We start from the raw sequence: 22,258 nt of genomic DNA, 5'->3' as shown, positions 1-22,258 counted from the left end.
AAAAGTCAGGATCACACAGCCTTTTTACACAATGCAGAGAATTGACCCCTTATGCTCCACAGTATAACAAGCATTCTTTAATGTATATACAGATTGATTTTACTGCTGTGGGTTTAGTAACGCTTAAGCACTTCCGATTCCTGCAACTTTTAGAAAGTGGTTCTAGTTAGAGGCAGTTGGGAGCTATGAGTTTATTTTACTCTGTGGTTAACAAAATAATTGATATTAAAGAAAACCAATATCAAAAATATACATTGTACTTTTGTTGGCATAGGATGTAAGCAGGCTACAAGTGAAAGAATGCTTTTGTTTGCCATTAGTCTTTGTGAATTTCATGTGACAGTCTCTTCTTCTTTCTGATGGCTCCAACCCCTCTCTGTATCAGAAGTCAGATGAATGTGAAAGCTGAAGTGACAATGTATTTCTCTGAAAGGCAGCAGTAATGAAAGTAAAGGCCCGTACACACACATCATAAAATTGTACAAAGTATACTGCTTTAGAAGCGATCATCTGATAATCTGATCGTTAGGCTACGTTCACACTAGCCTTGTGTGCAGGCGGCAGAGAGGCGTTTGGGAAGCGTTTTTACCGCTTCCCAAACGCCTCTGCCAATTCTGCACATTACAGCACATGGTGCTGTTCTAACGGGAGCGTTTGCATCGCGTCGCGGCAAAACGAACGCCTCTGGACGAGTCAGGAGGCTTTGAAGCCTCCTATTCTCGTCTATGGTGCCGCTCCGCAAACGCCCGGCCGGCGTTTGTGGTGCGGTTCCGACGCGGTTGCGGGGCGTTTGCGGAGCGGTAACGCCACTCAAACTGCATTATAGGCGTTTGTGGGGCGTTATTAACGCTCGGCAAACGCCTAGCAACCGCCGCTAAACCGCGCATGCGGCGTTTGCGGAGCGTTTGCCGAGCGTTAAAAAACGCTCCGCAAACGCCGGACCAACGCTTGCCAAACGCTATAGGGGCGTTTGGCAAGCGTTGGCAAAACAGCCTAGTGTGAACGAGCCCTTAGTATACAGTTTTCAAGAGCCGATCAGGACAGGTCGTGCAAAATTATCCGATGGGTGAAGCACGAAAAATCTTTTTATACAATTTTCATTTAATTAGTACAGTTTTCATCCGAAAATAAAATACATTACATAATTTCCCAATTTTTATTCTGTTGTACGAGTTTTTTTGTAACTTTAGTAACCACTTAATTTATGATATGGAGACTAGCAAAAAAAACGGTTGATGAATCGTCCGATAGTCTCATCGTGTATACCAGGCTTAAAGTGATTGGAAAGATTCGAAACATGTTATACTTACCTGCTGTGTGCAGTGGTTTTGCACAGAGCAGCCCCGATTCTCCTCTTCTCAGGTCCCCCACAGGCTCTCCTGGCCCCTCCCTCTTGTCGGGTGCCCCCACAGCAAGCACCTTGCTATGGGGGGCACCTGCTGCTTTTCACACACAGAGCCACGGCTTGGCCCCACCCCCTCTCTCTTCTCATTGGCTCACAGTCTGTGATTGACAGCAGTGGGAGCCGATGGCTCCCGCTTCTGTCCCAGCCAATGAGAAGAGGGAGTCCCGAGATAGCCGAGACTCCAGTGCACATCGCTGCATTGAGAGGGGGCTTCGGTGAGTATTAGGGGGGCAGGGGAGAATGCTTCACATAGAATGCATTAATTTAAAAAACCTTGAGCCTTTAGAACCACTTTAGTAACCTCTTCATTTTCGATATGGAGATTAGCATGCAAAAAAAAAACAAAAACGGACGCTCATTCCATCCGATAATCTCATTGTATGTACCAGACTTAAACTTTTAGATGGAGATTTCATTATCATCTTTCACTTAAAATAGATAAAATACTTTCTGTATACTACACAATGCCTATTGCATCCTTTCTTAACTATTTTTACATGTTAAATGAAAATGTGAAAATTATAGCATCTCCTTGTATTAATTAACAATGGAAAAGTGTCCTCTGGCATTAGTGGGCAATAGAAATATTGTTCCCTCAAATAGGTGGTCAGAGGAGAGAAGCTTTTACATTGGTGACTAGTTTAGAAGTGACCCCCTATCATTGGATGTCAGTGGAGACAGTGCTTTACATTGGTGGTCAGTTTAGAGGTAGACCCCTACCAAGGACTGCCCCCTTATGTTGGTAATCAGTGTAGAAGTGACCCCCTCCCAATGGATGTCAGTGCGGAATGTCCCCCCCACCTTACATTGGGAGATCAATCTGCTATTGCCCGTGGCAACCTCTGAAGGACCACTAGGCTTCCACAAAACCCTAGCTGATAAACCTGTTCCATGGTCTAGTTTGTAAAAGTCCTAGAAAATGATGAAACAGGTTTAAAAATGTTATTTACTATTGCTTTCCCACAAATAATCCAGTATTGAGATTGTCTGTATCCTTTCCTCATTCCTTCTACTTTGCTGAAATAACGTTTGTGCAAAATAAATATTCTTGTTTAGTAGCGCTGCGCCTAAATCTAGAGACCTTGGCTCTGATGACTTTGTAAAAAGCCTCAGTGAACTGTACACGGGTGGGTATGGCATGTCACATGTGTTTACCCTTGTGTACATGCCATGATGATTGTACGCCAGCCAGTGTACAATATGTCACATGATGCTACTTGGAATACAGACTCCATTGGCAGATTCTTCCATGTTTTCTGACCTTTTGCTACAACAAGGGCATACAGTTTTTTTTTTTAAATGCCATTTAGTTTAGTACATTTCATTGTACAGATAATCAGTCACATTCGTTTTTGTTTTTAATATAAATCTATTTGTAAGTAAAATGTTGATGTGTACACTCTACTGAATAGTGCACCTTATGGGAATAGAAAGCACAAAAGCAGCATTATTTGGATGTTTGACATTCATGGCAAACTAGGACTACACCATATGCATTGAACTTTCAGCTTTCCATTACTTACGCCTCTGTATTCATTACTATTCAAAACAGGGGCGGACTGACAACTCATGGGGCCCCTGGGCAATAGGAGATCATGGGGCCCCTGTGTCCTTGCCCAAACTCAAAAAGCCTATGAAAAAGGTACCAGGGGCATCTCATGGGGCCCCCTACTGACCCCGGGCCCTCGGGCAGTGCCCGAGTTTCCAAATGCTCAGTCCGCCCCTGATTCAAAATCACCCTGTCACTCAGTTTAAAAAAATAGCAGCAGAACTCTGTTAAATGACATGTTCCACACTTACTTTTAAGGCCCCTTTTACACTAGGCAGCTTCCACTACGATCAGCAGGGGATCAGCTTACAGATCTCCTGTTGATTGGAGCAGAGTGGGCAGATAACAAATCCGTGTCCGCACAATTTCTGCAGAGAGGATATGGACAGAGCCTGTTCTGCTCTATGGTCGGCCAGGAGTAAATGGACTCTGTTGTCTGTTATACCTGATAACCTTCTGATCTGCTCCGCCTAAACGGAAGTGGATGGATCCCCCTATGTTTGTTTTAGCAGAACTTATTGGACTCGGAGGTATGCAGGTGTATTGGACAAAAGTCAATTTACACCCCTCCTGTTCGGAACAGGCATCTGAAAGCGGCCGAGATTAATCTTTGCTCTCTTGCAGAACTACCGGCACTGCTGTCTGACACTTCAGGTTGTGTCAGATCGTGTTTTCCCTATTGGATGCTATAATTCCTCCTGCCAACCACTACATCACTGCATGATCATATGGTGCATATATTCAGAAAAACAGTACTGGCAATGGGTTGTGAAATCAACTATACAAAGGGGATGTTTTCTGACAAATATATAGAGATGGGATATTCCAACTAATAAACAGATTTAGTTTTCATTCAGTAAACTTTTTTTTTTTGCATAAAATGAATTGGGTGAAATCCCCTTCCACCAAGGTACTTTTTACATTCCGTTAGTTCAAAGAGCTACTGTAATGTGTAAAGTGAAAGTCTTAATGGAAAAAAGGCAACTTCAATAAGAAGAAACTTTTTAAAACCATAACAATCAACCAGTAGATCTCTGTCATCAAGCCAAGGGCTCTGCTACAGTTGTGAGATCCTGTATAAAAAGCACATGTGATGGTCCATAATTACATGTGTATAGACACAGAAATATCTGTATGTGTAAAACATCCATAAAATTCTTCTTCCATTCTAGCTCTATGCTTGTACATGTGTCTTTGCATGTTTCGATGAGTACACACATAAATTATTGACTACGGTTGCAGATTACTCCTATTTTATTTTTATGAATTTTAGCACAGCGGAGGTTTAACAATCTTTATGCAGCTTTGTGCATAGACCCACAGACTACATTACACATGTGCTCAGTTCCATAAACAAAAATGCTATATTGAGAAGAACGGAGTGTTTTTTACATCTCTGTGCATGAAGTTCCAGTAAGTCTCCAGAGCCTCAACCAGCAACCTTTAGGGCCCATTCACACTAGAATGATGTGCGAGAAACCCGTGTTCTCTGCGAGTTTCCCATGCCATATTCAAATTGCACTGCCCTTGTGATCTGCAGTGGGCATCAGTGCAAAGTTAACGTCACCCCAAATGCAGGTTCTCAGCCTTCTGGGAACTGTGACGTGTCCCAGAAGGTTGCAGGCAGGGAGGGGGGTGGAGAAATTTCAGTGGATCCCTCACAGCGATCTGACCAAAAGTGGGTTTGGGTACCTGTCAAAACCAGGTACCCACTCCCCCCCAAAAAAATCGTTTGAGGTGGGGGGAGGAGGCAGAAAAGTGGAACTTTGCAGTTACAGAGGTCAAACGTTTCCTGTAGTTCTTGACCAGGTTTGCACACACTGCAACAGGGATTTTGGCCCACTCCTCCACACAGATCTCCTCTAGATCTGTCAGGTTTCGGGGCTGTCGCTGAGCAACACGGAGTTTCAGCTCCCTCCAAAGATGTTCTATTGGATTTAGGTCTGGAGACTGGCTAGGCCACTCCAGAACCTTGATATGCTTCTTACGGAGCCACTCCTTGGTTCTCCTGGCTGTGTGCTTCGGGTTGTTGTCATGTTGGAAGACCCAGCCATGACCCATCTTCAATGCTCTGACTGAGGGAAGGAGGTTGTTGCTCAAAATCTCACAATAAATGGTCCCATTCATCCTCTCCTTAATACAGTGCAGTTGTTTTGTCCCCTTCGCAGAAAAGCACCCCCAAAGCATGATGTTACCACCCCCATGCTTCACAGTAGGTGTTAGGGACCAGCCGGTGGTAGCCTCTAGCGTTCCACAGACCAGAATTCCCCAGGGCGCGGAATCTAAGTTCCGACCTGCTTCTTCACCAGAGCCCCTGATGGTGGGGATGGACTTGGAGCAAGCCGAGATCAGGTCGTGACCCCTGGGTGCAACCAGCTGTGGTAGAGGCACCTGTCGGTGGTACGCAGCAGGTGAGAGTCTGATGTGAGGAGGTAGAGTAAGCGAGGTCAGACAGGCCGGGTCGGTAACAGTGGAGCAGGTCGGTACAAAACAGCAGGCAGAAGAATAAACGGGTCACGGTCCAGGTTTGGCAACAGGAGATCAAAAGTGCAGGAGCAGGCAGGAGAATGGTCAGGCAAGCCAGGGGTCAGAGCAGGAGAAGTCAGCAGATCAGGATCAGGCAGGGTCAGCAGCAAAGTAAACTCACAGGAACACAGGAAAGACCATACGGCACTTGAGCATTGCAAGAGCTGGGTTTAAATAGCCCGCCCGACTCCTAACAGGCGCTCCTGGGTCCTAGTGCTTGCCCGGCGCCGTCATTGGTGACAGGCACGCCTGGGTCCTAGTGCCCGCCTGCCTGTACGTTTTGTCAGGACTCTACGCATGTGCGGATTCGATCGCCGCAGCGATCTTCCCATTCCCTGACAGTAGGGATGGTATTCTTGGGATGCACCTCATCCTTCTTTTTCCTCCAAACATGACGAGTGAAGTTTAGACCAAAAAGTTCTACTTTGGTCTCATCTGACCACATGACTTCTCCCATGCCTCCTCTGGATCATCCAGATGGTCATTGGCAAACTTCAGACGGGCCTGGACATGTGATGACTTGAGCAGGGGAACCTTCCGTGCAATGCATGATTTGAAACCATGACGGCGTAGTGTTCTACCGACAGTGACCTTTGAAACTGTGGTCCCAGCTCTCTTCATGTCATTGACCAGCTCCTCCTTTGTAGTTCTGGGCTGATTCCTCACCTTTCTTATCATCAGTGATACCCCACGAGGTGAGATCTTGCACGGAGCCCCAGTCCGAGGGAGACTGACAGTCGTCTTTAGCCTCTTTCATTTTCTAACAATTGCTCCAACAGTTGATCTATTTTCACCAAGCTGCTTGGCAATTGCCCAGTAGCCCTTTCCAGCCCTGTGGAGGTCCACAATTTTGTCTCTGGTGTCTTTTTACAGCTCTTTGGTCTTGCCCATGGTAGTAGTTGGCATCTGACTGACTGTGGGGTGGACAGGTGTCTTTAAAGAGCTCAGACAGATGCTACTAAGTTAGATTGAGTGGAGTATAGGTGGACTTTTTAAAGGCACAGTAACAGGTCTTTGAAAGCCAGAATTCTTGCTGTTTCTTAGGTGTTCAAATACTTATGTTCAGCAGTGCAAGAGAAATAAATTCTTTAAAAATCATACAATGTGATTTCCTGAATTTTTTTTAAAATTCTGTCTCTCAGAGTGGGAATGCACCTACAATGTGAATTTCAGACCCCTCCATGATTTCTAAGTGGGAGAACTTGCAAAATTGCAGGGTGTTCAAATACTTCTGTTCCTCACTGTGTATATGCAGCCCTGTATAAACCAATTACCGCACACTCTCCTTGCATGCTCCCAGCACGGTAGCCGGTGGTGATTGGTAAGCTCCCGATGCATACATGATATTGGGAGCTTTCCAATCATGTGATCACCGTGACAGATAATCACAGCAGTCACATGACCCAAATGCCAGCCTCTGGGCATCTAGAAGCTATTAAAGGGCTGGGAAGCGTCGGTTCGAAAGGGTTAAAATAAAAAAGATGTTTTACTTACCTACTCTGTGCAAAGATTTTGTACAGAGCTGTCCTTCTTTTTTGGCAGTCCCCCACCGCCACTGTCAGCTCCTCCTTTCTGCTATGTAGGCACCTTTGCGCACGTGCTCCCGAAGCAGGCTGTGTATGTTCATAGACACAGTGCCATAAGCCACAACCTCTGCTCCCTGCTAGAAGAAGTTTTACTGATGGCAGCAGGGCCTATGGCTTCTGCTGCTCTAAGTGTCTCCTATAAGACCAGGAAATTAGAGGAGAGGTGCTGCAAGTGGGACAGTGCTGGATTGCTGAGAGGAGTCAGGCAAGTGTTTAGGGAAGGGGGTGGGTAGGATAGATAGTGGGGAGTTTTTTTGCCTTAAAAGAGAAGTCAAGGTTTTTTTTTTTCATAAGTCATACTTACCTAGGTGGATGCAGGATCAGTCCAATGCTGCATCTACCCACTGCCACTTTAAGGGTGAAAACTTTGCAATCAAAGGCCGCTGATCGCTCAGTTCTCAGTGCTCTGTGAGCAGATAGCTGGCAACTTTTTAGTCACTGGCTCTCTGCTCTATTTCCCCCCATGTTCACTGGAGTGCTGGGCTGTGGAGCGATGGAAGCTGCTGGCTCAGGTTCTCAGCGGATTGCTGAGAGGCTGAGCCAGGTAACGGTCCAGGGATCTGGGTAGATCTTTCCCCAGCCTGGAACGGCTGATTTACATCAGTCAACAGCAGACTTTAGCTGGCTGTCAGCTGAAAACGGGTCATAGGAGTGGAAAGCAAACTGCACTCCTGTATCCACATGAGAAGTACAGTCAAACAAGCTTTACATTTTGACTTTGGAACCACTTTAAAATGTCCAGGTTATAGATTTTTAATTTCTGTGGTAAACTAAGTATTATAACAAAAATATGAATGCAGAAGACAGTGTGGGGTAGGACACATGTTAGAGACATGTATTGAAATAACAATTAACTCTCATTTTAGGCAAATCTGGAGAACCCCCTCATGGAGAATTCCAGATAACAAATGCCATATCTGTACTTTAACAAGTCATAAAATTAAAGTTTTTTTTTTTCATTTGTAGGTGATCATTCAAAGCAGTCTAGTTTTACCTATGACACTCCTTCAGGATTCTTCAGACAAACACGTGAAGGAAAAACATGATTTCACTCACAGACTATACAAAAGACAAGTATCCTGTAATGAGGGAGAATATCAAGGAGATAAACATTGTTGTAAAAATTGTAGAAAAGGTAAGTTTGACAAGAGGCAGTTTTCAACAGAACAGGTTGTTAAATCACTGCAATAGTTTTTGGTACAAATGGAAATTCTAACACTGCCCTAAGTGTCTTTAACACTAAATGGTACACTAACACTGACAGTTGTATCAAAGGCAAAACTTTTTTTTTTTTCATTTTGGATGGAGTAAAGGGAGGGTTATAATCCCTTCCAGTTTTTTTTTTTTCAATCTGTATCCCATTGGGGAGATGTCTCTTCACTTCCTGTCCCATAGCCAAAAAAAGGAAGTGAGTGTGAATCACTCCAAAGTGATGGAATTCCGGGCTGTCACCAGAACTAGCATCTCATAATAGATTTCTCCTCTATTCCTGTTGTGGAGACAACCCAAGGTTTTTTTTATTTCTTTTAGTTTCATTTTCAACAATAATGGTAAACAGTACAAATGAATGAATACCTAACGAATACCTAATACTTACCTTATCCCCCAGCAATTATCTTAAAACTTACACCTAAAAACTAATCTTAACTTTAACCCTAACAGTTGAACTAGACCCCATAATCCTAATATTAACTAGTGCTAATCAATTACACTAAAGAAACCCCTTTTTGTGGTATACTTACTGTATCTCACAGAAGTGAGTACACCTCTCACATTTTTGTAAATATTTTATTATATATTTTCAAGTGACAACACTGAAGAAATTACACTTTGCTACAGTGTAATGTAGTGAGTGTACAGGTTTATAACAGTGTAAATTTGCTGTCCCCTCAAAATGACTCAACACACAGCCATTAATGTCTAAACCGCTGGCAACTAAAGTGAGTACACCCCTAAGTGAAAATGTCCAAATTGGGCCCAATTAGCCATTTTCCCTCTCTGGAGTCATGTGACTCAGTGTTACAAGGTCTCAGGGGTGAATGGGGAGCAGGTGTGTTAAATTTGGTGTTATCGCTTTCACTCTCTCATACTGGTCACTGGAAGTTCAACATGGCACCTCATGGCAAAGAACTCTCTGAGGATCTGAAACAAAGAATTGTCGCTCTACATAAAGATGACCTAGGCTATAAGAAGATTGTCAAGACCCTGAAACTGAGCTGCAGCACTGTGGCCAAGATCATACAGCGGTTTAACAGGACAGGTTCCACTCAGAACAGGCCTCATCATGGTCAACCAAAGAAGTTGAGTGCACATGCTCAGCTGCTCAGCGTCATATCCAGAGGTTGTATTTGGGAAATAGACGTATGAGTGCTGTCAGCATTGCTGCAGAGGTTCAAGAGGTGGGGGGTCAGCCTGTCAGTGCTCAGACCATACGCCGCATACTGCATCAAATTGGTCTGCATGGCTGTCGTCCCAGAAGGAAGCCTCTTCTAAAGATTATGCACAAGAAAGCCCGCAAACAGTTTGCTGAAGACAAAAAGACTAAGGACATGGATTACTGGGACAAAATATTGACACTTTGAGCTCAATTTGGACATTTTTACTTAGGGGTGTACTCACTTTTGCTGCCAGCGGTTTAGACATTAATGGCTGTGTGTTGAGTTATTTTGAGGGGACAGCAAATTTACACTGTTATACAAGTTGTACACAGTGTTGTCACATAAAAAGATATAATAGAATATTTACAAAAATGTGAGGGGTGTACTCACTTCTGTGAGATACTGTACCTTATCCCTTGCCACAAGCTAACACAGCCTACTGTATCTCTAGGTACTGCAAAAGTATGAAAGTCTTGAAGTATAAGTTGTAGTGCCAAAAGTGAGACTGACTTCTCTTATCCACTTTCAAAGGAAGAAACGAGGCACAGCCTCCAACTATGTTGTACCATGACAGGAACTTATAAGATCCATATGGCGTAAGAATACCACCATCACCAGAACCTCAGGTGAAAACTCAATAGAAAGTAGGACCACAATGCATAAAAGAGGTCAAATTGCATTCAGAAACTATCTTCCAGGTTGGCGTATAAGGGTCTATGATCCTCCCTTTCAAAATGGTGGACATAGTGGAAAATACTCCTGGTCACAGCAAAATGTAAAGGAAAATTAAGCTTCAATGATACATTGCCTTTTTATTAAAACATTCAACAAAAAGCCGGCTAAACTCGCATAGGACACTGTTGGATCAATCCAGCCAAAAGCGCGAGACCTCAGTGCACTAAGTTGCACTCAACACATTTCATCCTTTAGGGCATCATCTGAGGCTAGCATAATGGATACCAAAGCTCCATTAAAAAGTCACAAGGGGTCCACTATTATGTGCCACCCTCCAGACTGAAACAATTGGATCGGAATGATGGAGCCATATTACTGATTTATGGACTGATCCAACAGCATCCTATGTGAGTTTAGCTGCCTTTTATTCATGGTGTTAAATATTTTAAATAAAGGGTAATATACCAATGGAGTTTCATTTTCTTTTTGTTGTGACTGGGAATATTTTCCAGTATGTCCACCATTTTGGAATGGAAGATCTGAGACCTTTATACTCCAACCTGAAGGATAGTGTCAATGCGTATTGATCTCTTTTCTGTATTGCTATCCTAGTTTCCAGCGAGTTTTCTTCTGTGGTACTGGTGGCAGTGATATTCTTACTCCATACAGCTCTTTTAAGTTTCTCTCACAGTGGTACACAATTGGAAGTTGCTTCCTGTTTCTTCCATTTAAAGTGGATAGGAGAAGCCACAGGCGCACCTTTATCGCTGCAACTAATACGTTGCAGCGATAAAGGTATATACAGTCAGGTCCATAAATATTGGGACATCGACACAATTCTAACATTTTTGGCTCTATACACCACCACAATGGATTTGAAATAAAACGAACAAGATGTGCTTTAACTGCAGACTGTCAGTTTTAATTTGAGGGTATTTACATCCAAATCAGGTGAACAGCGTAGGAATTAGAACAGTTTGCGTATGTGCCTCCCACTTGTTAAGGGACCAAAAGTAATGGGACAGAATAATAATCATAAATCAAACTTTCACTTTTTAATACTTGGTTGCAAATCCTTTGCAGTCAATTACAGCCTGAAGTCTGGAACGCATAGACATCACCAGACGTTGGGTTTCATCCCTGGTGATGCTCTGTCAGGCCTCTACTGTAACTGTCTTCAGTTCCTGCTTGTTCTTGGGGCATTTTCCCTTCAGTTTTGTCTTCAGCAAGTGAAATGCATGCTCAATCGGATTCAGGTCAGGTGATTGACTTGGCCATTGCATAACATTCCACTTCTTTCCCTTAAAAAACTCTTTGGTTGCTTTTGCAGTATGCTTTGGGTCATTGTCCATCTGCACTGTGAAGCGGCGTCCAATGAGTTCTGAAGCATTTGGCTGAATATGAGCAGATAATATTGCCCGAAACACTTCAGAATTCATCCGGCTGCTTTTGTCAGCAGTCACATCATCAATAAATACAAGAGAACCAGTTCCATTGGCAGCCATACATGCCCACGCCATGACACTACCACCACCATGCTTCACTGATGAGGTGGTATGCTTAGGATCATGAGCAGTTCCTTTCCTTCTCCATACTCTTCTCTTCCCATCACTCTGGTACAAGTTGATCTCGGTCTCATCTGTCCATAGGATGTTGTTCCAGAACTGGGAAGGCTTTTTTAGATGTCGTTTGGCAAACTCTAATCTGGCCTTCCTGTTTTTGAGGCTCACCAATGGTTTACATCTTGTGGTGAACCCTCTGTATTCACTCTGGTGAAGTCTTCTCTTGATTGTTGACTTTGACACACATACACCTACCTCCTGGAGGGTGTTCTTGATCTGGCCAACTGTTGTGAAGGGTGTTTTCTTCACCAGGGAAAGAATTCTTCGGTCATCCACCACAGTTGTTTTCCGTGGTCTTCCAGGACTTTTGGTGTTGCTGAGCTCACCGGTGCGTTCCTTCTTTTTAAGAATGTTCCAAACAGTTGTTTTGCCCACGCCTAATGTTTTTGCTATCTCTCTGATGGGTTTGTTTTGTTTTTTCAGCCTAATGATGGCTTGCTTCACTGATAGTGACAGCTCTTTGGATCTCATCTTGAGAGTTGACAGCAACAGATTCCAAATGCAAATAGCACACTTGAAATGAACTCTTGACCTTTTATCTGCTCATTGAAATTGGGATAATGAGGGAATAACACACACCTGGCCATGGAACAGCTGAGAAGCCAATTGTCCCATTACTTTTGATCCCTTAACAAGTGGGAGGCACATATGCAAACTGTTGTAATTCCTACACCGTTCGCCTGATTTGGATGTAAATACCCTCAAATTAAAGCCGACAGTCTGCAGTTAAAGCACATCTTGTTCATTTCATTTCAAATCCATTGTGGTGGTGTATAGAGCCAAAAATGTTAGATTTGTGTCGATGTCCCAATATTTATGGACCTGACTGTATATGAACTATATATATTATTCTTTTTGTGGACTGCTTGAGTGAAATAGACTAAATGCTAGCATGGACTGTTAGAGGTTGATTTAGTAAAAGCTAATGAGCTGTTCATTTTGCATGGGATTTGCACTTTGAAGGGGCATTTCCCTTGGCTTAGTGAATGTGGGGAAGCTCTGCTGACTTTCATCATTCAATCATGTGAAAGCTAAAAATGCAGTTTAGTTTTTTTTTCATTCCACTGATTGGGTGTTTTTTTTTGCAAAGTGCATATTCTCCTGCAAAGTGAACTGCCTATTTGCCTTTGGTAAACCAATCCCATAAGCTCTATCAAAGTCTGTGGTTAGAAACCCTGCTTGCTATGATGTCATTGGTCGAAAAAAGAGGCAGCTTGCTTTCAGGTTATGGCAGGTTATGGCAGTGATGTAACAGTTACAAAGGAGTAAATTCCCTGTATACTGTAAGTCTACCAATGATGTTACAGTGTGTGGGTATTTCAATAACTGATGCACTTTTATGGGACTTTATAATTAGGTGCACTTACGTATTATGTACAGTATAAAACATTTGATATTTAAATTGTCTGAGTTTTTTTCATTGAATTACATATTGTATGATGCTTTATTTTATTTCATTTTATTTTATGGTAACACTGCACTGTATGGGTTGTTTGTTTTGCTGAGGTATATTGAGATTGCCTTTTTTGCTAGCTGGCAACAATTCCCAGTGTGTGTATGTATACAGTGCATCCAGAAAGTATTCACAGCGCTTAACTTTTGACACATTTTGTTATGTTACAGCCTTATTCCAAAATGGATGACATTAATTTTTTCCCTCAATATTCTACAAACAATACCCCATAATGACAATGTGAAAGAAGTTCATTGAAATCTTTGCAATTTATTATAAAATAAAAAACGAAAAAAAAAAAACACATGTACATAAGTATTCACAGCCTTTGCTCAATACTTTGTTGAAGCACCTTTAGCACCTATTACAGATGCTACAAGCTTTTTTGGGCAATTACTCCCATTCTTCTTTGCAGTACCTCTCAAGCTCCATCAGGTTGGATGGGGAGCATCGGTGCACAGCCTTTTTCAAATCTCTCCAGAGATGTACAATCGGGTTCAAGTCTGGGCTCTGGCTGGGCCACTCCAGGACATTCACAGAGTTGGCCCGTAGCCACTCCTTTGTTATGTGGGCTGTGTGCCTAGGGTCGTTGTGCTGTTGAAAGATGAACCGTCGCCACAGTCTAAGGTCCAGAGCGCTCTGGAACAAGTTTTCATCAAGGATGTCTCTGAACATTGCTGCATTCATCTTTCCTTCAAACCTGACTAGTCTACCAGTACCTCCTACTGAAAAACATTCCCACAGCATGATGCTGCCACCACCATGCTTCACTGTAGGGATGGTATTGGCAGGTGGTGAGCAGTGCCTGGTTTCCTCCAGACATGACGCTTGGCTTTCAAGCCAAAGAGTTCAATCTTTGTTTAATCAGACCAGAGAGTTTTGTTTCCTATGGTCTGAGAGTCCCTAAGGTGCCTTTTGGCAAACTCCAGGCGGGCTGTCATTTGCCTTTTACTGAGGAGTGGCTTCTGTCTGGCCACTCTACCATACAGGCCTGATTGGTGGAGTGCTGCAGAGATGGTTGTTCTTCTTCTGGAAGGTTCTCCTCTCTCCACAGAGAAACGCTGGAGCTCTTTCAGAGTGGCCATCGGGTGCTTAGTTATCTCCCTGGCTAAGGCCCTTCTCCCTCGGTCACTCATTTTGGCTGGGCGGCGCACTTTAGGAAGATTCCTGGTGATTCTAAATTTCTTCCATTTACGGATGCTGGATGCCACTGTGCTTGGGACCTTCAATGCTGCAGAAATTTTTCTGTACCCTTCCCCAGATCTGTGCCTTGATACAATCCTGCCTCGGAGGTCTACGGACAAATGCTTGGACTTCATGGCTTCGTTTGTGCTCTGACATGCACTGTTAAATGTGGAACCTTATATAAACAGGTTTATGCCTTTCCTAAGCTTGTCCAATCAACTGAATTTCCCATAGGTGGACTCCAATCAAGTTGTGGAACATCTCAAGGATGATCAGTGGAAACAGGATGCACCAGAGCTCAATTTTGATTGTCATGGCAAAGGCTGTGAATACTTATGTACATTTTTTTTTGTTTATTTTTAATAAATTGCAAAGATTTCAAAACTAACTTCTTTCACGTTGTCATTATGGGGTATTGTTTGTAGAATGTTGAGGAAAAAAATTAATTTAATCCATTTTGGAATAAGGCTGTAAGATAACAAAATGTGACAAAAGTTAAACGCTGTGAATACTTTCTAGATGCACTGTATATGTGTGTGTATATATATATATATATATATATATATATATGTATATATTATACACACATATACATACAGTGGATATAAAAAGTCTACACACCCCTGTTAAAATGTCAGGTTTCTGTGATGTAAAAAATGAAACAAAGATAAATCATTACAAAAATTGTTTCCACCTTTAATGTAACCTATAAACTGTACAACTCAGTTGAACAACAAACTGAAATCTTTTAGGTGGAGGGAAGTAAAAATAAAAATCTAAATTAATATGGTTGTATAAGTGTGCACACCCTTAAACTAATACTTTGTTGAAGCACCTTCTGAATTTGATTCCAGCACTCAGTCTTTTTGGGTATGAGTCTATCAGTATGGCACATCTTGACTTGGCAATATTTGCCCACTCTTCCTTGCAAAAACACTACAAATCTGTCAGATTGCGAGGGCATCTCCTGTGCACAGCCCTCTTCAGATCACTCCACAGATTTTCCATCGGATTCAGGTCTGGGCTCTGGCTGGGCTATTCCAAAACTTTCAACTTCTTCTGGTGAAGCCATTCCTTTGTCGATTTGGATGTATGCTTTGGGTCGTTGTCATGCTGGAAGATGAAGTTCCTCTTCATGTTCAGCTTTCTAGCAGAAGCCTGAAGGTTTTGTGCCAATATTGACAGGTATTTGGAACTGTTCATAATTCCCTCTACCTTGACTAAGGCCCCAGTTCCAGCTAAAGAAAAACAGCCCCATAGCATGATGCTGCCACCATCATGCTTCACTGGGGGTATGGTGTTCTTTTGGTGACGTGCAGTTTTGTTTTTGTGCCAAACATATCTTTTGGAATTATGCCAAAAAGTTCAACTTTGGTTTCATCAGACCATAACACATTTCCCACATGCTTTTCAGAGACTTCAGATGTGTTTTTGCAAAATATAGCCAGTTTTGGATGTTTTTCTTCGTAAGAAAAGGCTTCCGTCTTGCCATTTTACCCCATAGCCCAGAATATGGGAGATTGTTGTCACATGTACCACACAGCCAGTACTTGCCAGATATCCTGCAGCTCCTTTAATGTTGCTGTAGGCCTCTTGGCAGCCTCTCAGACCAGTTTTCTTCTCGTCTTTTCATCATCTTTAGAGGGATGTTCAGTTCTTGGTGATGTCACTGTTGTGCCATATTTTCTCCACTTGATGATGACTGTCTTCACTGTGTTCCATGGTATATCTAATGGCTTGGAAATTCTTTTGTACCCTTCTTCTGACTGATAACCTTTAACAATGAGATCCCTTTGATGCTTTGAAAGCTCTCTGCGTGCCATGGCTTTTGCTGTAGGATGCAACTAAGAAAATGTCAGGAAAGACCTACTAGAACAGCTGAACTTTATTTGGGGTTAATCAGAGGCACTTTATATGATAGGAGGTGTGTACTGACTCCTGTTTTAACATGATTTTGAATGTGATTGCTTAATTCTGAACACAGCTGCGTCCCCAGTTATAAGAGGGTGTGCAAACCTATGAAACCACATTATTTTATTTTTTTATGCATTTCCCCCCTCTAAAAGATTTCAGTTCGTTTTCCAATTGAGTTGTACAGTTTATAGGTCTCAGTAAAGGTGGAAAAAGTTCTGAAATTATTTATTTTTGCCTCATTTTTTTACATCACAGAAACCTGCCATTTTAACAGGGGTGTGTAGACTTTTTATATCCACTGTACACACAATGTGTGTGTGTATATATATATATATATATATATATATATATATATATATATATATATATGGCTCAAAATTAAAGAAGCACTTTGAAAATACATCAGATCTCAATGAGGAAAAATATCATGCTGGATATCTATTCTGATATGGACTGGGTAATGTGTTAGGAATGTAAGGATGCACCATCATTTGATGGAAATGAAAATTATCTTAATCTACAGGGGACTGAATTCAAAGACACTCCAAAAATCAAAGTGCAAAAAGTTATCCAGCAGGCGAGTCCATTTTGCTGAAATTTCATTGGAGCAACTCAAAATGGTACTCAGTAGTTTGTATGGCCCCCACGTGCTTGTATGCATGCCTGACAATGTTGGGGGCATGCTCCTAATAAGATGATGGATGGTGTCCTGGGGTATTTCCTCCCATATCTGGACCAGGGAATCACTGAGCTCCTGGAAAGTCTGAGGTGCAACCTCGTGGCATCAGATGGACCGAAACATGATATCCTAGCGGTGTTCTATTGGATTTAGGTCAGGTGAGCATGGGGGCCATTCAATGGTATCAATTCCTTCATCCTCCAGGAACTGCCTGCATACTCTCCCCACATGAGGTCAATCATTGTCATGCACCAGGAGGAACCGATGACTCACTGCACCAGCATAGGGTCTTACAATGGGTCCAAGGATTTCATCCTGATACCCAATGGCAGTCAGGGTGCCATTGTCTAGCCTTTATAGGTCTGTGCATCTAACCATGGATATGCCTTCCCAGACCATCACTGACCCACCACAAAAACGGTCATTCTGAACGATGTTTCAGGCAGCATAATGTTCTCCACGGCTTCTCCAGACCCTTTTACATCTGTCACCTGCTCTCATCTGTGAAAAGCACAGGGCACCAGTGGCAGACCTGCCAATTCTGGTTTTCAATGGCAAATGCCAATCAAGCTCTATGGTACCAGGCAGTGATCACAGGGCCCACTAGAGGACGTCAGGCCCTCAGGCCACCCTCATGAAGTCTGTTTCTGATTGTTTGGTCAGAGACATTCACACAAGTGGCCTGCTGGAGGTAATTTTGTAGGGCTCTGCTAGTGCTCATCCTGTTCCTCCTTTCAGAAAGGAGCAGATACTGGTCCTGCTTATAGGTTAAGGACCTTCTACGGCACTGTCCAGCTCTTCTAGAGTAACTGCCTGTCTCCTGGAATCTCCTCCATGCTCTTGAGACTGTGCTGGGAGACACAGCAAACCTTCTGGCAATGGCACGTATTGATGTGCCATCCTGGAGGAGTTGGACTGCCTGTGTAACCTCTGTAGGGTCCAGGTATCACCTCATACTACCAGTAGTGACACTGACCCTAGCCAAATGCAAAACTAGTTAAAAACAGTCATAAAAGGCGAGTAGGGAAAAAAATGTCAGTGGCCTCCACCTGTAAAACCATTCCTGTTTTGGGGATTGTCTCATTGTTGCCTATCTAGTGCACCTGCTGTTAATTTCATTAACACCAGAGCAGCTGAAACTGATCAACAACCCCTTCTGCTATTTAACTGACCAGATCAATATCCCAGGAGTTTAATTGACTTGATGCTAAACTCTGATTAAAAAGTGTTCCTTTAATTTTTTTGAGCAGTGTATATACACTATATTGCCAAAAGTATTGGGACACCGATCCAAATCATTGGATTTAGGTGTCCCAATCACCTCCATGGTCACAGCATAAAATCAAGCACCTAGGCATGCAGACTGCTTCTACAAACATTTGTGAAAGAATGGGTTGCTTTCAGGAACTCGGTAATAATTCAAGCAAGGCACTGTGATAGGTTGCCACCTGTGCAATAAGTCAGTGAAATTTCCTTGCTACTAAATATTCCACCGTCAACTGTTAGTGGTATTATAACAAAATGGAAGCAACTGGGAACAACAGCAACTGAGCCATGAAGCGGTAGGCCATGTAAAATGACAGATTGGGGGCAGCGCATGCTGAAGCTAACAGTGCGCAGAAGTCGCCAACTGTCTGCAGAGTCAATAGCTAAAGATCTCCAAACTTCGTGTGGCCTTCAGGTTAGCGCAACAAAAGTGCGTAGAGAGCTTCATGGAATGGGTTTCTATGGCTGAGCAGCTGCATCCAAGCCTTACATCACCAAGTGCAATGCAAAGCATCGGATGCAGTGGTGTAAAATACGCCGCCACTGGACTCTAGAGCAGTGGAGATGTCTTCTCTGGAGTGACAAATCACGCTCCTCTGTCTGGCAATCTGATGGACGTGTCTGGGTTTGACCGTTGCCTGACTGCATTGTGCCAAGTGTAAAGTTTGGTGGAGGGGGGATTATGGTGTAGGGTTGTTTTTCAGGGGTTGGGCTTAGCCCCTTCGTTCCAGTGAAGGGAACTCTTAAGGCATCAGCATACTAAGACATTTTTGACGATTTCATGCTCCCAACTTTTTGGAAACAGTTTGGGAATGGCCCCTTCCTGTTCCAACATGACTGTGCACCAGCGCACAGCAAGGTCCATAAAGACATGGATGAGTGAGTTTGGGTGAAGGAACTTGACTGGCCTGCAAAGAGTCCTGACCTCAATCCAACAGAACACCTTTGGGATGAATTGCGAGCCAGGCCTTCTCGTCCAACATCAGTGCTTGACCTCACAAATGCGCTTCCGGAAGAATGGTCAAACATTCCCATAGACACACTCCTAAACCTTGTGGGCAGCCTTCCCACAAAAGTTGAAGCTGTTATAGCTGCAAAGGGTGGACCAATTCAATATTGAACCCTATGGACTAAGACTGGGGTGCCATTAAAGTTCATGTGTGTGTAAAGGCAGGCATCCCTATACTTTTGGCAATATAATGTATATATCTGTTCAAGAGGAATCCCTACTGGCCCCAGGAGTCATCCAGGTTGCACATGCTTCTTGTAGGGGTACCCACTACCGCTCTTATCAGTACTGAGATAAACCAGTAAGAGGCCCTTTTATTGCACTTTACAAATTCACCAAGAAATCCAGTCTTTGCTAAGTGCGGATTGGCCTTCCTCATCCAAACCTTCACCCAACATTACAGAAAACAAGTGGAATAGAAAATCCTACTTGTCTGAGCTCTAACAAATAGCCATATCTCAATACTAGAAACACAAGACCCACATGTAGGGAACCCACAAGACTCTTCTTCTGACTAGACACAAGAACCCATTACGGGCTTTCACTTAAGAAATAATGCTGATTATCACACAGTGCAGCTCTGCTGTCTATTGTAAATATGGCAGCATTCTTAAAGAATTATGTGTTACATCCACCACCTTTACTACCACTGTCTCAGAGCCAGGAAAAACATATATATTATGATTGAAGTGGTTGTAAATTCTTCAATATACCCAGTGAACTGACTGGCCTCAGGTGATACACAGAAATGAAACAAATCCTCCTACAAGTTGTACCTGTTTACCTGCAGTCTTCTCTTCTCAACAGCTATTCAAAGTGCTAACTTTATAAAGCTTGTCTGAAATTCCAGAAAAAAGGGAGCAGAGCACTGAAGTTACACTCTGCAGAGCTCAGTGAGGAGAGCTCTGAGAGCTGATTGGAGGAAAGGGACACACCCCCTTCACACAGCTCACAGGAACAGAGCTAAGGCTGTCAATCAACTGGAGGTCCCTCCCTGTCACCATTTTTCTCTTGGTGTCAGGAAAACTTGTCAGAAGTGACTCATGCTGATAACAGAGGAACAAGGCAGCAGACAGAAATAACACGTAGTGGTCCCGACTGAGACAAGTACACACTATAGAGGGGTATGCTTTGTTCATATTTCATATCTGAAGTTTACAACCACTTTAAATGTCAGTGACCACCATATGCCGTGTTATTCTAGAAATCCACATTTGAACACTCCCTAAACATGACATACAGTATTTAACTGCGCAGCAGAATATAATATGTTCTTAAAAACAGGGCCAACAGTATTTAAAACAACAGGGAGTATGAGAAACAAAACCATATAGATGTGCCATCTATGTCTGCTGATCTGTCTAGATAGTCTCTGGTTCGATATCTTGGTGGTATAGGGTATAGAGGTGTGTATCTCAATCATTATAACTGCCCAGCCAAGGGTGAAGTAAAACAAGGACAGAGCTTCAGAGAACCATTGGAACCATTCCACTGTACTCTTGGTTGCCCATCCACCTAATGACTCTTCCTTTAAGTGAGAATACTAAACATCTGATATTGATGTACACTGATATGCTATATCAGAAGGGAGTCTCAGTTACTGTCCTTCAGCCTTCAGGTGGCTGTATTGTGGCTGGGCAGGAGGAAGAAAATGTCCTGGGCCCAGCATCAGAATAAACATTGCCTTGGGGTTGGTGGTCAGTTACATAGTGCCAGTGGTCAGTAGGAGGAGGAATAGTGCCCCATCATTAGGTATTACTGAGAGGAATATTGCCCCCCCATTGGTATCGTGGGGGGATTAGTACCTGATCATTGGTGTCAGCTGGAGGAATTGGGAGAATTGGGAGAAATAGTGCCTCATCATTGGTATCAGTGGGAGGAACAGTGCCCCATCATTGGTGTCAGTGGGAGAAATACTGCCCCAAGGGCCAGATAAAGGCTATCAAAGGGCCACATTCGGCACGTGTGCTGCAGTTTCCAGACCATTGTACTAGACCAGGGGTAGGCAACCTGCGGCTCTCTAGCTGTTTTAGAACTACATTTCCCATGAGACATTGCAAAATTGACAGTTACAGCTATGACTTGCAGAGGCATGATGGAACGTTTAGTCCTGCAACAGCTGGAGAGCTGCAGGTTGCCTACCCCTATACTAGATCATCAGCAATAGAACAGGGCACCCTGCGATCCTTTTACTCATATCTGTCCGCAGCAGTCAGAAACTTGGACTAACCATTGGAAGTTCATTTCAATTAAATGAACACATCCCAGTAGATAAGATCTTCCTCCCCATGTGACATTTATACTAACAGTGACACCTGATGATTATTCTGTGTAACAGACATGTTTTCTCTGCTTCATTCATAGGTACATATGCGGAATCTGATTGTGCTGCACCACAAGGAGAGCCAGTGTGTAAATATTGTACTAAAGGGGTAGATTTCATGGATGAACCAAATGGCTATCCAAGGTGCGAAAAATGCCGGGATTGTGATTCTGGCTCAGGTGTGTAAATAGTAAAAGATCTATAGCTCTAAAAACACATATACTAACAAAGTGAAAATAATGTGTATTGTTGGTAAAGCAGGTAGCTCTGTTGTCTTGGTCTTATGCCAGGCAATAGGTTATACTCCTCAATAAAGAATAGGTGAAAGCTATTTTCTCGGTTTTACCATGCTTACCAAGCACTAAATACTCTACTACTTTGTTCAGTGCTATCTGTAGTGAGTGCAAATAGGCCTACAGGAGGGGAGAACATAAGGGGAATTTGTGGAAACTGGAGTTGACAGAATGTGGAGCAGCTGTGCATGGCAACCAATGAGCTTCTATCTTTATTGCTTTTAAAAAATAATATGGTTTCCAAAATACACCTGTAGCGCTACCTCCGTAGGAGCCACATAGTTTAACTGATTCTTTCTCAAAACAGTGCAGAGACAACCAGGCACACAGCAACAGTCCATTTTCTCTGTCTCATTGAACAGTCTAGGGCAGGGGTGGGCAAACTTTTTGACTTG

At 43.0% G+C, this 22,258-nt stretch overlaps 1 protein-coding gene across 1 annotated transcript in view; it reads left to right on the top strand.

Annotated features, from left to right (window-relative positions):
• FAS (Fas cell surface death receptor) overlaps nt 1-22,258 on the top strand; it is a 71,187-nt gene that overhangs the window by 7,457 nt on the left and 41,472 nt on the right. The window contains exons 2-3 of the mRNA XM_089692781.1: nt 8,033-8,201; nt 21,612-21,749. Coding sequence (XP_089548907.1) covers nt 8,033-8,201; nt 21,612-21,749 — 307 coding nt within the window. The remainder of the gene's footprint in view (nt 1-8,032; nt 8,202-21,611; nt 21,750-22,258) is intronic.

This window comes from Staurois parvus, unplaced genomic scaffold (assembly GCF_062004578.1).
Source record: "Staurois parvus isolate SC_StPar_1 unplaced genomic scaffold, SC_StPar_1.0 ptg000604l, whole genome shotgun sequence".
NCBI classification, from domain to species: domain Eukaryota; kingdom Metazoa; phylum Chordata; class Amphibia; order Anura; family Ranidae; genus Staurois; species Staurois parvus.
This window is presented reverse-complemented; position numbering and strand designations above follow the sequence as displayed.